The 14,837-nt window shown below is 37.3% G+C and overlaps 1 protein-coding gene across 2 annotated transcripts in view; it reads left to right on the plus strand.

Annotated features, from left to right (window-relative positions):
- Nucleotides 1-8,312, plus strand: part of RC3H1 (ring finger and CCCH-type domains 1) — a 63,925-nt gene extending 55,613 nt beyond the window's left edge. For both annotated transcript variants that reach the window (XM_032226081.1, XM_032226080.1), the window contains exons 19-20: nt 317-423; nt 2,464-8,312. In XM_032226081.1, coding sequence (XP_032081972.1) covers nt 317-423; nt 2,464-2,614 — 258 coding nt within the window. In that variant the 3' untranslated portion in view covers nt 2,615-8,312. The remainder of the gene's footprint in view (nt 1-316; nt 424-2,463) is intronic.
- Nucleotides 8,313-14,837: the final 6,525 nt, after the last annotated feature.

Raw genomic sequence — 14,837 nt, forward strand, 5'->3', positions numbered from 1 at the left:
CAAATAATTCATCCTCTTAAGCAACTGAAGCACTCTTATGTTACAATCTGCACACAATACTTTTTAAATGGCGTTTGAAAAGGGGACGGTGGTTTTCCAGCCCATGGTGATAGACTTCCTTGGTCTCTGCTGCTTGCACATTTGTTGGAAAGCTTTCTAGCCTGATAAAATAAAACAACTTGGTCTAGGATTATGTTCCTCTCTAGCTTTTGTGTGAGTATGAATGTAGAGCTTGGCTTGGTGCTTCACAATTTCTTCCCAGTAAAGCAAACTTATAGTACATTGTGAACCATGGATTTGTCTTTCCTTTCCCAAGGAGAGCCAGTCTTCATTGGATATAAAAAACAAAGCGAATGCTAGTAAACAGACTGAAAATGGACAGCAAGGCAAAGTACCACCTGAAGATCTTTCTCTAACATTCAGGTAATAGAATTGTTTTTATTGGTAATTTAATTCAAACTTAAGTATTACTTAGGGCAAATTTACATTTTATGTATTGACATTGTTTTACTTCATCTGCTAGTGTTTAAGATTATTTCAGTGTTTTCCAAATGGCAGGAGTCAGGACATACAGCATATGACTGACCTTTCTCAATAGGTGTTTCTTTCAATGATAGTGCTGGTTCCTTCCAAAGATATTCTCCAAATTGGTGCTGGTAGTCAACCAGCATAGCAATCTTAGAATATTACTGTCTTTAATACTATTGACAGTGCAACGATCTAGAATTTCTAGATTGAGCCAAAATAACTGGATACGCAGCAGAACATGCTCATTGTGCCAAGTTTGATAAACTTTGTTTTTGCAATAATGGGAAGGCAATTTTAAAAAATAATTTCTTGAGGTAACAATGTGTCAAAGATATATGAACCAATCAATCTTTATTTCAGTCACAGTCCAGCAAATAAAGGCATGAAAACAATAATATTAAAAATTAAAAATAAATGACAAAACAGAATAATATATTGCGATTAGTTACGGATTAACAATGACCAATTAGTTTGTCCAATTTTACATATAGCACAGCAAAATTTGGCTACATTCATACTGATCTGATAACAGTATTTGCCTGTAAAAAAAGATCAGTATTTCCTGGATATTTTACTAGGTAAGGTATTATAAATTGAGCCGAGTCATTATAAAAAATGCAGTATAGCAGGATGTGAGTTATAGTTTCAGTGGCTCCTTGTGCACAGGGACAGAATCTCAGCTCATATGGTATTTTTTTGCACCAGCCCTCCAAAACTGCTATGGGAAGCACGTTGCAGCATGCTAAGGTTAAAGGCGTTCAGATTTTTGAGATGGTTATTTGATATAAATATCTACCAGCTTTAAATGGGGCGGTTTGACTGCTCAAAAAATATTCTTGGAAAGAGCAGTCCAATCTTATTGTATTTCCAGATCTTTAATAGATGTGTGCTAAGTGCACACTCCTACCCCATCGGTCAAAGATATAAATATTAGATTACCTTTCCCCAATTATTGCTTCTGTTCATGTTTGCTAGGATAATGTGCTAGAGACAGAGTTCTAACAAACTATCCTACTTGTGGAATGTCCCAAATGGTGATGGGGATGTCCAAGTACTGTAGGTGCAACTTTCCGTGGTTAATGGAGAATGTGAATTTAAATAAGGAAACCCACAAACTGCAAGCAGAACCCTTTGAAAATATATCCTTTACCTATAGATCCGTGATGGTGAAACTATGACACATGTGCCACAGGTGGCACGCAGAGCCTTCTCTGTGGGCACACGAGCTATCACCCCAGCTCAGTTGTGCATGCGCGTGCCTCCCACCAGCCACATGATTTTCAGAATCTCTGCCATGCATATGGGGGGGGTGCATATGGGAGACATGCGTGCATGCGTGGGGAGCATATACGTGCAGCAGGGAGTATGCAGGGGTTGCGTGGACATGCACAGGGTTGCATGCATATGAAAGGGGCATGTTCGAGGGGTCGTGCTCACAGGGTGGGGGCATAAGCGGGGTCGCGCACACATGCATTGGGGGCGGTCACATGTGCATTGCATTATGGGTGCGCCTGCACACACTTTCAGCGCTCCGTGCCAAAAAGGTTACCCATCACTGCTATAGATCATCTCAGTTTTGATGATTTATTATTCTGCAGGCAGATAATCTTGTTCCATGGTCCAAACAATCAGGTGAAGGAAAAATTAGAAATTGGGAATTAGCAGCTTAGAGTTAATCTGAAGATGGAGACAATAGACTGAGTGGATAAAGGTATTATGAACATTAGATTATTTCTAGCAGAGTGCAGAGATAATGTGACTTTAAAAAATATTACTAATGTTGGAGATTTTTGCTTAAGGTTTAATATTACATACTAAGGGTGATCTGAAATAGCTTAATTATACCCAATGTCTTTTCTCAATGTTAATATTTTTTCTTTTTTTTTCCTCCATCCCTTCATTGTTCCTTTCCCTTTTTGACACATTACTCAACAGTGATCTTCCAAATGGATCTGCCCCAACCCAAGAAATTATAGGCCTTCTGTCAAACAAAACTACAGCTCTGAACTTGTCAGAGGACACCGACACAGTAGCAGGTGACCAGGATACCCAGAGAACCGGAGCAACGCCCACCTCTGCTCCTTGAAGGAACAAAACTATCCCTCCACTTCTGTCGGGGGTCACCTTTTCCCATCCTTGGATTGATGAAAGACGCTGAGCAAAAGTCTTCAACAATAGCAAGTCTGAGACAATGTGCACAACACCACTACTAGGAACAAACCCTGCACATAGTTCACATTAACACATTTTTTAATTAAAAAAATGAAAATTAGCAGTATCTGCAAACAACTCAAATTAAATTTGTTTTTGTTCTGTGAATGAACTTTATTTTAATAACTTTGGATGCCTTGAATGCCAGGGCTTTAAAAGAAACAGATATTATATATACATAAATATATATATGTACACACTCACACACAAACACACACACATTTTACACACACAGACACACATTCTTTCTTTGATTAATTGTATGATCTAATGGAATAGACTTTCTGTTTTATTTTGGTATTATTACATACCCAGTGTATCATTTACTTTTCTAAATGTTGTTCATTCTCCCACTAGAACAAGCTCATTCACAATTTTTTTTTGTGATTTTTAAAAATAAAATAAGGTGTTGAGATGGAGGAGAAAACTCTAAATTATCCCAAATCTGTACCTCTCTTACAGATATTGTCATAACGTTTTGTTAATTTAAGATTGTGAAGGATTTACCATTGGATTTGAAATCAAACTTTTTTATTGGACCCCGAAAGCTTCAAGGAGTAGCAATAGTTATTCAATTTTAAAAGTGAATTGAAATTTGCTGTCCTGCATAAACTAGCTAAGAAGCATTGATTACGACATTTGTGACATAGAGCTGAAGTGTTTCATTTGCATAAATAAGCTTAAACAACCCACCCACCCCCAAAAGAACTGCATTAAAACAGAATCTAGAAACTAGTTTAAAATGACTTCAGATGGGATAAAGGAGCAAAGATTAGTGTAGTATCTTCTTTCACATGTCTGAACTGCAATTTCTGTATCATCCTAAATCCTTGGAGGAGGCAGGTATGTTGGATGATTCTCTGATGCAAGAGAATTTTGGAATCTGCCTGAGATGCAAGGTGATAAATTCTATTTTATACATTATGGGAAACATAAAATAGGTTGTAACAATATTCTCCTTCCTGTTTATTTTGCATCCAAAGCTAATACACAGCTAATCTTTCATGGCAAAACTGAATCTTTGAAACTCAAGATTTTGGAATTTAACAAAAAAATGGTTCCGAAAAAAAATAAATCATGTTAATTTCAGCGAGTCCATTACAGAAGCAGCAACCTTCCAAGTGTGTATGAAATGAAAACACTTCTTAGCTCTGCAAATGCACATTCATTTATCACATTTCTTAAAATGCACAGATATGGTCATATACATACGTGCAAAATTGACTTTTCTCCTCCTCTCTCCATTTTACTGGCATTAAGTAAGGTGCATATGTGGAAAATCTGAAAGAAAATTCTTGCATCCTTTCTCTGTAATTACATTTTTCAATTTCAAAATGCACTGGCTATGTAATAAGTTGAAGCATTGCTTTGGTTGGGTAAAAGCAAATGTTTATTAATCTTGTTCTAGATTGCTTTTCTTCCCTTAAAAATCCTTTGAGGTTAAAACATCCTTTTCTATCCATTTTATTCTTAAATATATTGTGAGCATACATGCCCCCTTTTTGCCTACCAGTAGGAAGAGTCAAAATAGAGACATCTGCAAGTACTGATTATTTAATATAGTTACCTAGTCAAGGTGTTGCAGTTTTTACATTATTTCAAAACCTGGCTGGCCAAAAAAACTAATGGCCACATTGCCTTGGGATTTGAGCATTCATTTAAAGAAAAAAAACTAAAATATGTACATGTGTGCATGCTTACACATAAGCACATGCGTGCACATAAACATTTTTGTGTCTGTACATATGATATTTAAGGATATTTCCTCACGATTACCGCTACTTTATAGCATCCAGGACCTGGAAGCACTCTGTGTGGTGTGTCTTTTGTGTATGTATATATGTGTATGTATATGTGTTCATATACGTACAAACACACATACATACACACACTCCCTCTCTCTTTTAAAAGGCATTTAATTCTCTTTTCTTTGATTTATTTAATTCTGTATCAAAAATCACTTGATATACAGAATTTTCTCTTCTTTTCATACTACCACCCAGTCTTTCACTGTCTTAGAAGAAAGTGGAAGAAAAACTTTTCTTTAGGTTCTCACTTAATGTTCTTCATGTACTCTGTTATATCTTTCCTGTTTTCTTTCTGAAGTAAACTAATGTCATGGCATAATTAAAGAAAGTCTGCCTATGTAAATTATTTGTTTTGCCATGTCTCCAATATAAAAAGTCTTTTTAGTGAATCAGGCTCACTATTCCCAATATAAGGCCATTCTTAAAAGTGTTCTCTTCCAAAGAAAATCCAACTTGAAATAACAGAAAAATTGGCTTCCATCTAGATATGCCAAGCAGAAAACTCCCTATAGAAGTTTTAGAAATGGAAGACTGAACATTTTTCATACTTTTAACTATACTCAGACATAAGTATGGAAGAGTTGGGATTGTAATTACAAACCATCCTCTCTTACATTAATCCATTCTTTAGACCATTTATAGCACGTCTGTGCCTCTAGATATTGTATATGCATAGGCCCATATTTTGTACACATGCATATTCTTCATGTTGTACATACAATTATTTTACATATGTACATGTACATATGTTCATAAAGCACTAGGCAAAAAAGTGTGTGGAAGTTGCTGTTGTTAACATTGAGAAATCTCTGCTATAAAATTAAATGCTTCGAATCTGAGCTAACAAGACCTCCCATTATTTTCCTGTACTTGTACTTTGCGCGCAGTGCCCTATCTAGGTTAATACCCTTTATGTATAAGCAAATAGTTTCTGTTTAACCTTTGCAGAGCACTTTGATCTTGGCTTAGTTTCCTGTTTTCTTTTTTAGGATCTAGAGAACAAGTTAAAGTGAGGAGCATGTAAAGAACTATCTGATTTTCATACAGAACAATCTATAATACTGTATTCTCTGGTGTCTTTTTTAAAAACTAGCTTTTTCAAGTCTTTGTGTTAAAACCCCATAAAATTTCCATTTGTGAGCAGAATTCAGGTTGATGTGGAAACAATGACACTTTGGTCCTATAAAGCCATCCTCATGAACCTTGGCATTAGCTTTACATTCTAGATTTTGATTTTTTGCAGGCCTGAAAAAATATTTGCCTCCTGTCCATTAGAAAAGAGGAAACAAGCCAAATACATATGCATGGCTGTGTTATGATCATAGCTGAACTCTTAAATATCTGTCACTCTTCATTTAGACTGCTTGTGGAGCTATAATACATTTTTTCTGAGAATTGTTGAATGACATTCATGGTTATGATCAATATCTTTTTTCTTTAGAATATCAATATCACTCTCATCCAGCTCTGCTATACATAATAAAGAGCAGTATGTTATTTTTAAAAAACATATTTTATTTTAAACTCGGCTGGAATACACTGAATTGTATGAAATAGGTTGTTCTTTATACTAGGATGCTGTGGCATCACAAGCAAAACTCGTATTGTGTACTTAAATTTAAAAAAAACATTTGAGAGATACTAAAATATTTAACCTCAAGCACGTTTTATGAAGGACTTAGGTCATTTTTAAAAAAATAAAGCAAAACCCAGATTTCAGAATATCAATTCAGTAATGCTTAATTCAGCGCATGCAATTCAGACTTCCAGATTAAATGTGTTTGGCTAATTAGGATCTGTGAGATCCATTTGAACGTTGCTTTTTAAATTCTTCTTCTCTCTACATCGCTCCTTTGTATGTTCCCATCACCCTCCCTTTTTCATGCACCAGGTAACAGCATGTTGCCTCAAAATAGAGCATTCAGATGAATTTGAGTACCCAATAACTTCTATGAAGTTGCATTTCCTTATGGTGTTATTACTCAGTGATGCATAAATGTGATATTGCCCCTACTTGTAGGCAAATGTGGGGTCTGTATAAATATGGAAAATACCCTATTCACTTAAGGAGAGCCAAAGACTTGTGCTTTACTCTTGGTTTGATTGTTGTTGTTTTTCTTTCTTTCTTTTTTTTCTAATCATTTTACTACAATAGCCAGTTTCGATTGAAAATCTTTTGTTTTCAAACCTTAACAGTGGTAAATAGATATAAAAATTCTTGACTGTCAAGTCTTATAAAATGTATTCGATGATGATGACTTATTAGCTCATTTCAGAAGTGCTATGTTAAGCATCATTACATTTGCAGCCATTTACCTTAATTACTTTACCTTTTAAAAAGATATGTGAATGTTGTCCCAACACACTTAGATTTATAATGTACAAAAAGTGTTTTTAGAAGAAACATTGTTTATTTTCATTGTTCCTGCTTGAAATTTTCTGTTGAATTGTACTAGAAGTAAATATGAGGAAACTTGAAAGAAACTGGAGAGAGATTCTGAAATAGCACCCATCAATCTAATATGTTTGCATAGTCAAGTAAATTATTTCTTTACATTTGGCTGTGGGAAATATGTTGCACTGTTGCTTGGAAACACAACAAATAGTAAACCTATTGTCTGCTTTTCCAAACCAACAAAGAAATTTCTCTGGATAGGAATCACAAAACACATCCATGATCTCAGCAACATAATGTAATCAGAAAGCATTCTTGTTTCCTAATTCTGTCCACTTGGTAAGCATGGACTTTATTAGAGCAAATAGTCCCAGAGTCCCAGAGAGAGTCTCATCCAATTATGCTTCCTGCTTCCAGTGTTACATTTTTTATGAACTACAAGTCTTAAACTATATTTGCCAGGATGTCGTTTGACGTTTTGGCTCCAACCTCAGATCTCGCATAGGCTTTCAAATCTTGCTGTTATTATGAACAGGACATCTACTTTACTCTACAACAATTTGGGGGGGAGGGAGGCAAGCAGTTGAAGAACTGAGTTGGAAGTCATGCAGGTGCCTATTTCTTATCCATCTCAAAATACTAAGAAGGATGGGCAAAAACTTCTCCAGATTATGACAATCCTATCCAGATAAGCTATTCACTTTGTTTTGCTATCACACCTCGCAACATCATTTACTACTATGAGTGAAAATTTTAATAGAATTCTCTTTTAAAATTCTCACTAATACTGTTGTCAGTAACATGGATTCGTACTACATATCCAGTCTCTGAACTGATTTGGCCGGAAAGGACACTTGATACAAACAGGAAAGCACTTGAAGATGTCATCAATATTTGATACACACATACTCCAAAAAAAACGCATCCTAAGGTGTAATTTGATGTGACTAGAATGAACTGCTGTAAGCACTGAGTATTTATGTTTCCCCTAGAATAGCTAAGAGTTCACAATATTTTGTTTTAGATTTAGTACAAATTACCATGTCATCTAAACCTATTTTTTTTGTATTAATTTCAAAATAATCCATATAGTTTGTTTCAAACAGTGATAAGATGAAACACAGTTTAACCACTTAACCACCTAATCAGACAATAAGGTGAATCAAATGCAGAAGTAATCTTATTTCATGTCCAGAACAGAAGTGAAATGCATTTAATGAAAACACAGTTGAACTTCATTCTTATAGCACTAAATCATGGTTTCACATTAAATATACTCATTCAAATGACAGTACTGGGGTTCTCTTGTCCAGGCCTCCTACTTCAGTGTGGTACATATCACAAGTAAACAACACATAATTGTTTCATCATAATACACACAAAATTTTTTAAAAAACGGTTATAAAGTTAAAGATTGCCTTAGCCTATAGATCTATTAGTCATGATGCAATTATGGGACAGGAATAGGAACTACTTACATCTTTTTGTGGAAGCATGATTTAACTTTTTTTTTTACTACAGAACAGATGTCACCCCAAAATTATAAGTTTTAATTAAGTGCCATTTGAAGTTCACTTTGCACACAAAAAATAGCTCCATTTTTTCTAAGATCTGTTGCACAATATTCAGATAATAGACAGTGTCTTTTTTTCATCGAAATGGCCCAGAAATTGGTATGTGTGTCACAAGATTAATAAGGCTATGTAAGTAGGCTCAGTATAACACCAAGAAGCGCCATCCTCCTCTTATAAAATTTGCAGTGAGATTTCTATGTTGTGTTGGATACAGTAGTGAATGCCCAAAATGAAATGTTATAGGTGGGACAATTGCATTTTGACATCTGTATGAAATTTAAAATTTGGAACAGTAAACCTTCATTGTGTTGATAGTGTCTTGAATAGCTATAGTTACCATTCAGTGGCTGCAGAGCTTCTATTCTGGGATCTAATATTACTTGCCTGCATGTTACATATGGCTGCCTGATGCTTTCTTCACATATAAAAATTATCTTGTCTGAAGACATAACATACTGAAGGGAGGAGTCTAAAAGAACACACCAAAGTGCATCCTTCTCTCTGAAAATTAAAAGTACTAGGTATGCTAATGTTAAATGTATACATACATACATACATACATACATACATATATATACACATATACACACACACACACATATATATATACATATATATATATATATACATACATATATATACATATATATATATATACATATATATACATATATATATATATATATATATATATATATATATATATATATATATATATATATATATATATATATATATTATAAAAACAAAATCCTGTGGCATATTGGTGTTTGCTGTAAACAAAATTTGTTTGCTTTTGTGTATGTTAAAAGTGACTTCAGGCACAATTGTAGTGGGAATGTCTTCCACACAAATCCCTCCGAAAGTGTGGGATATGTGCAAGAAGACCACCTCTGTTCTCTCTTGTTGTTAATGTTAGTTTGTTGTAGCAGACAATACTCACAAGTCTTTGGCATCCAAAACCAGATTGTGTAACTGGATCAGAATCCCACAGCTGGATTTGCATAAGGCACTCTTTCCAAGTTAGCCATTCAAAGGGAGGGACAGAGGTGGAGAGCAGGATGGGCAGATCTAATGAAAATTGTCTGTTTCGCCAGCTGTCTTGGCAGCCCTCAGTTCTAATCCTGCACAACCCCCCTAAAAGGGTTTCTCTGCTGTCTGTTGTGAGTTTACAATTGCCTTGCAGTCTCTGCTTGCTATGTAAGCAGCCTTGTTGCTAACCATGAACCTTTTCCTTGAAGGCAACTTTAGTTTTTTTTTAAATTAGTTTTCAAGGATTGGCAGTCAGCAATCTGGATTTTGCTCCTTATTTTTATTCAGCCAACTTGACATACATTATTCTCCCTCCTCCAAAATCTCCTGGTCATTTCCAGTTGTGGGATTTCTCTCTCTCTCTCTCTGTATGTGCATTCTTTATGGTTTGGGGGGGGGGTGTTAAGCCAAGTTTCCTTTGGTCTTTTTAGGATTGTACCAGTCTCCCCGAGACATTCTTAAGTCATTATCACCTTTTTGGGTGGAGTTCATTTTTTTTAATAACTTTTTTGACATTTTGGTGCATTTATGCTTGGGATAGAGCTCATGTAATTTACCAATCGTATTGATTGTATGTGATTGTGCCCTGCGGAGGTATATTTAACAAAAAATAAATAAAGAAAAGAAAAAAAGAATTAGTCTAGGGTGATGCTGATGATAATAAAGATTCCAAGATACTAAGTAAAAGGTGTGGGTGATTTTGTGAATTTGCTTAGATTTATCTGTTGGTTGGTATTATAAAATGTTTATTCCTTTTCTCTGATCTTCGCCTTCCTTCTGCTTGGTATTTAATGTTGCTCTCAGTATATGTGTGAAATATACTGAGAAATCGTGGCACGACAAAACCGTGCTCGACTAAAGCACGCCCGATTAAACCGCGTCGCTGATGTCATCAACAGGGTGACAACAGCCAGCGCGGAGAAAGAAGGGCACTTTAAATAGCGCTTTGAATGCAAGCCGATTCAAGTTAAGGTAAGGGTTAGGTTTAGGGTTAGGTTAAGGGTTAGGTTTAGGGTTAGGTTAAGGGTTAGGTTTAGGATTAGGTTTAGGGGGGTTAGGTTTAGGTTTAGGGGTTAATTTTAGGTTTAGCGTTTACAGCGTGCTTCTATCTCCGCGCTGTTGTTGCCCTGTGATGACGTCAGCTACGCGGTTTCGTCGAGCGCCCTTTAGTCGAACGCAGTTTTGTGGTGGAACCCTGAGAAATGACTGTTCCGGGTTTGGAAGGGTGCCAAGGTATGGTATGAGCATGGCTGGACAAAAGCACCGTACAGATTGCAGGCATTGAGGTGCTCGTGTGGGAACATGCTACAGAGTACAAGATCTCTGAGATCTTTTATTTTCTAGCTGGACTTCTCATGAGAAAATGTTTGCAGAAGCAACTTTGAGAAGCTATTTGGAACCTTCCTTGCCAGCTTCCCTGCTGACTTTGCTTAGGAGAAACTGCCAGAAAGGGTTGCAAATAATGATCATGTGACCACAGGACACTGCAGCCATTCTAAAGGCAAGCCAGTTGCCAAGAATCAGATTGCAATCTCATGGCCATGGAGGTACTGAGCCGGTCAGGACTTAAAGGACCGTACCACTTGTTCCGCACCATGAAACCTGGAATGGTTGCTGAATGAATAATCATTAACTGAGTTCTGCACACACTCCTTTCATGAAAAAAAACAGGTTTTTCACTAGAACAGGTAAAGATAATAGATTTTGTAGCTTTTTGCTTGTTTTACACTTAGTGTAACCAATACTGGCAGGCTGAGAGCCACTAATATGAGTTGTAAAGCAGGAAAAGTAACCAGGCTAGGACAACTAAGGGGAAAGAAGATCAGAATTTGACTTTAAATCAGTTACTGTGATAGATGATAAAGCATTTTCTTGCTCCTGCTTCCTTTTTGGAACTGCCTCGGGCTCTTAGCTCCTATATCTAGTTTCAAGGCTCATATGAACTGCAGGTTTACCAAAGAAAAACAATTCTAGTAATCCTTTCACTTTTTACTATTGACCTTGGATTGACTGTAGATAACCAATGGATAGAAGTTGAATAGGGTTAGATTTGGGGCAATGTACAAGGGTAAAACAAACCAATACACAATAACAATAATTTAAAAGCTAAAAATGGAAACCGATACTTTGAAAAGCTCCATATTCCAATCAGCTGGAATCAAAAGCTCATAGAAACAAATTTGTATAGAGTCTTTGCATACAAGAATATAATGTTTTCTGAGCTTTTGGATAACATTCCATAATATAGGTAACCCTATAGGAAAGGTTGGCTGCTTTGTCCAAGCCTCATGAGCTGTGCAAGAAGAGATTCTGCCCAGAGTTTACTGCGGCAAAGTATTTATTTATTTATTTATAAATTTTATATGCCGCCCAATCCCGAAGGACTCCGGGCGGCTTACAAACAGAGAAAAAAAAGAGAGAGAGAGGAAAAAAAAACAGTTTAAAATCACACCACCACATACATTCAATCTAATCGGGGCTGGACCTCAACAGTGAGATCAACAGCCCCAGGCCTGCCGGAACAGCCAGGTTTTTACAGCTTTCCTGAAGGCCATGAGAGTGGGTATGGTCCGGATCTCTGGGGGTAGCTGATTCCAAAGAGTCGGAGCAGCCACAGAGAAGGCTCTCCTCCGGGGGCCCGCCAGCCGACACTGTCTGGCTGACGGCATTTGAAGGAGGCCCAATCTGTGGGATCTTACTGGCCTATAATAACTCATGGTAATGGGAAGTCTGTATGGTAAACATAGTGATGAGCCAGGCAATCTGCCACTCAAATTTTGGATTAATTGACGCTTCCAATTCTCCAAAGATGCCCCTCCTCAAGCACCTTGCAGCAGTTCAACCATTCAACTCAATCATTGGGGCCTCCTGATTCAGGTCGGAAGACAGTTGGCAGGCCAGTTAATGCTGGGCAAAAAGTTTTCTTTTCCAGCTGTGGCTTCCACCTGTGAAGCAAGTTGCAGGTGACATTTGGGGATAGCACAGCTGTTATTTCTGGAGAGATATTTATTGACTTGATCTTGGAAATATTTCATTTGAGCCTATTTTACCCATCCAGATCCTGACAGCCTCTCCACATTGTCAGGCATTCCATAGTTTCTCCAGCTCAGCCTGGATGTTGATGTTGACTTTGAGTGTGATTACTGGACTTGAGATCCTTCGCCTCGGACCAATGGATGATCTCACCCAGCAACTTCATATAGATGCTAAATAACAGCAGAGTATCAAGCAGTACAGTATCTCATGTTGGGAACACTTTCCTATGAGTTCTAATCAGAACTGGCCACTGGGTGGAAGTGGAACTAGAATTCTAAATAGAATCATAGCATTGGAATGGAGCTTAGAGGTTCAACCCTCTATTTAGTGCCGCATCCACAGCATCTTTTGACAAACTACCATCCAGCCTTTGAAGATTCTTTAAACAACACATGGTGTGATATTTATATATGGCCTATAAGTGGTACAATTCAAGTTGTTCCTCAAGTCAAACCTAAACCCATTTCCTTGAAGTTTTAACCAATTGATCCTGTACCTGTTAAAATACTCTTGAAGCTTAAATAAAAGTTCACTCCCTCTTTGATGTGACAACTCTTCAGATATTTGAAGGTTGCTATTCTATTTCCTATTACCTCTCTTGTAGGCTAACCGTCCACATCCTCTCTTTCTCACAGAGCCACATTATAAACATAGATTCAACATTATGAGCCGAGGTGGCGCAGTGGTTAAATGCAGCACTGCAGGCTACTTCAGCTGACTGCAGTTCGGCTGTTCAAATCTCACCGGCTCAGGGTTGACTCAGCCTTCCATCCTTCCGAGGTGGGTAAAATGAGGACTGTTGTTGGGGGCAATATGCTGACTCTGTAAACCGCTTAGAGAGGGCTGAAAGCCCTATGAAGCGGTATATAAGTCTAATTGCTATTGCTATATGTCCATCTGTGTGTGTTATGGCCAAAATTGCTTGCAACACACCCATATTTACGTACTTCCTCACATGGCATGGGTATTACATAATCCAAAAGCAGAAGCCTCAGAAGCTCCTCAGCATTGGCTCTGTGATGATATCCCAAGAGCTTGTGAATAGCCCTACAGTAGGGGAGCAACATTCCAAAATGCCATGGAAGGGCTCATATAACGTTTTCTGGATTGTCCCTTAACCTTGATTATGGTTTGAAGCATCACAGCAGTTGCTTTCCTCATGCAGAATTTGGCAGCATGTCCTTTCCAATGCAAAGGCTTAGGAAAACCAATTTCAAATGTTCCCTTTCCCATTTTCAAGCAATTGGTAAGGTAACTGAGAAAGGAGGGGAGGGGAGGCTATGCAATGACAAGGGTTCTCCTGTAACTCACTCTCCTTTTAATAGTGACCTGTATCAAGCTGAAGCTTCCCAGAACATACATGTAGCCTTCACTGAGCAGCATTCTGTGATAGTTATGCCAAGAGATAAAGAGGAATGTACAAAGGCATCAAAGATGGTTGCAAGAGGGACACTTTAAGGCACAAGAGACACAGTTGGCCAACAGCTCTAGCAATCCCAAAGACACAGCAGGGAGAGAGTCCTGAGATACCATGTGCTTTGCGCAAAGCAGTGTGATTCTAGGAGCTAGAAATCAGGGTGTGCCAGTAACGTAGTGGACTCTGGGCAGAAGAAATAGGATAAATGAGCTTTTCTTGAGGGCGTTAACTACCATCTAATTCAAACATTCTCCAGAAATGCACTAAAATGTTTTAGATGCAGCATATATACAAAAATTATGTTGGTTTGTAGTCATACAAGGAAAGATCTCTTGCAGAACACACAGCTGGTAGCAGATTCTAATTCAGGCTGCTGTAAAGCCCCCCTTTGAGGCATTAGGGGAAATGCCTGATAATAAAAATCACAAATAGGCCATCTTCAGTAAAACTACCTCTCCGCCTTTTTTTCCTACCACGTTTTCACTGTTGCTACATTCCACCAAAGAATTTGAAGCTAGGTCCTAAGTGGTCATTAAAATCAGCAAATTGTAGATAAGTCTAATAAATGTCTCTCATCAACAAGCCCCATTTCATAAATGATAATAATTTCTACGGGACAAGTATTCCCTCCCTCCCCCCAAAAAACCTCACCTAATTTCAATTTAATTTAAAAGTTTTGGGTTTTAGCAGGCTTGCTTTATTTATCTAGGGAAAATAATATCTAGATATACATATAAGAAAAATGATGTTCAAGGGACTATTTTCTGCTCAGCTGTGAATCCTTTTAACAACCAGGTGGGTTTTTTTCGTCGCACGACAAAACCGCGCTCGTCAAA

The sequence above is a fragment of the Thamnophis elegans genome, chromosome 11 (assembly GCF_009769535.1).
Source record: "Thamnophis elegans isolate rThaEle1 chromosome 11, rThaEle1.pri, whole genome shotgun sequence".
Classification (NCBI taxonomy): Eukaryota; Metazoa; Chordata; class Lepidosauria; order Squamata; family Colubridae; genus Thamnophis; species Thamnophis elegans.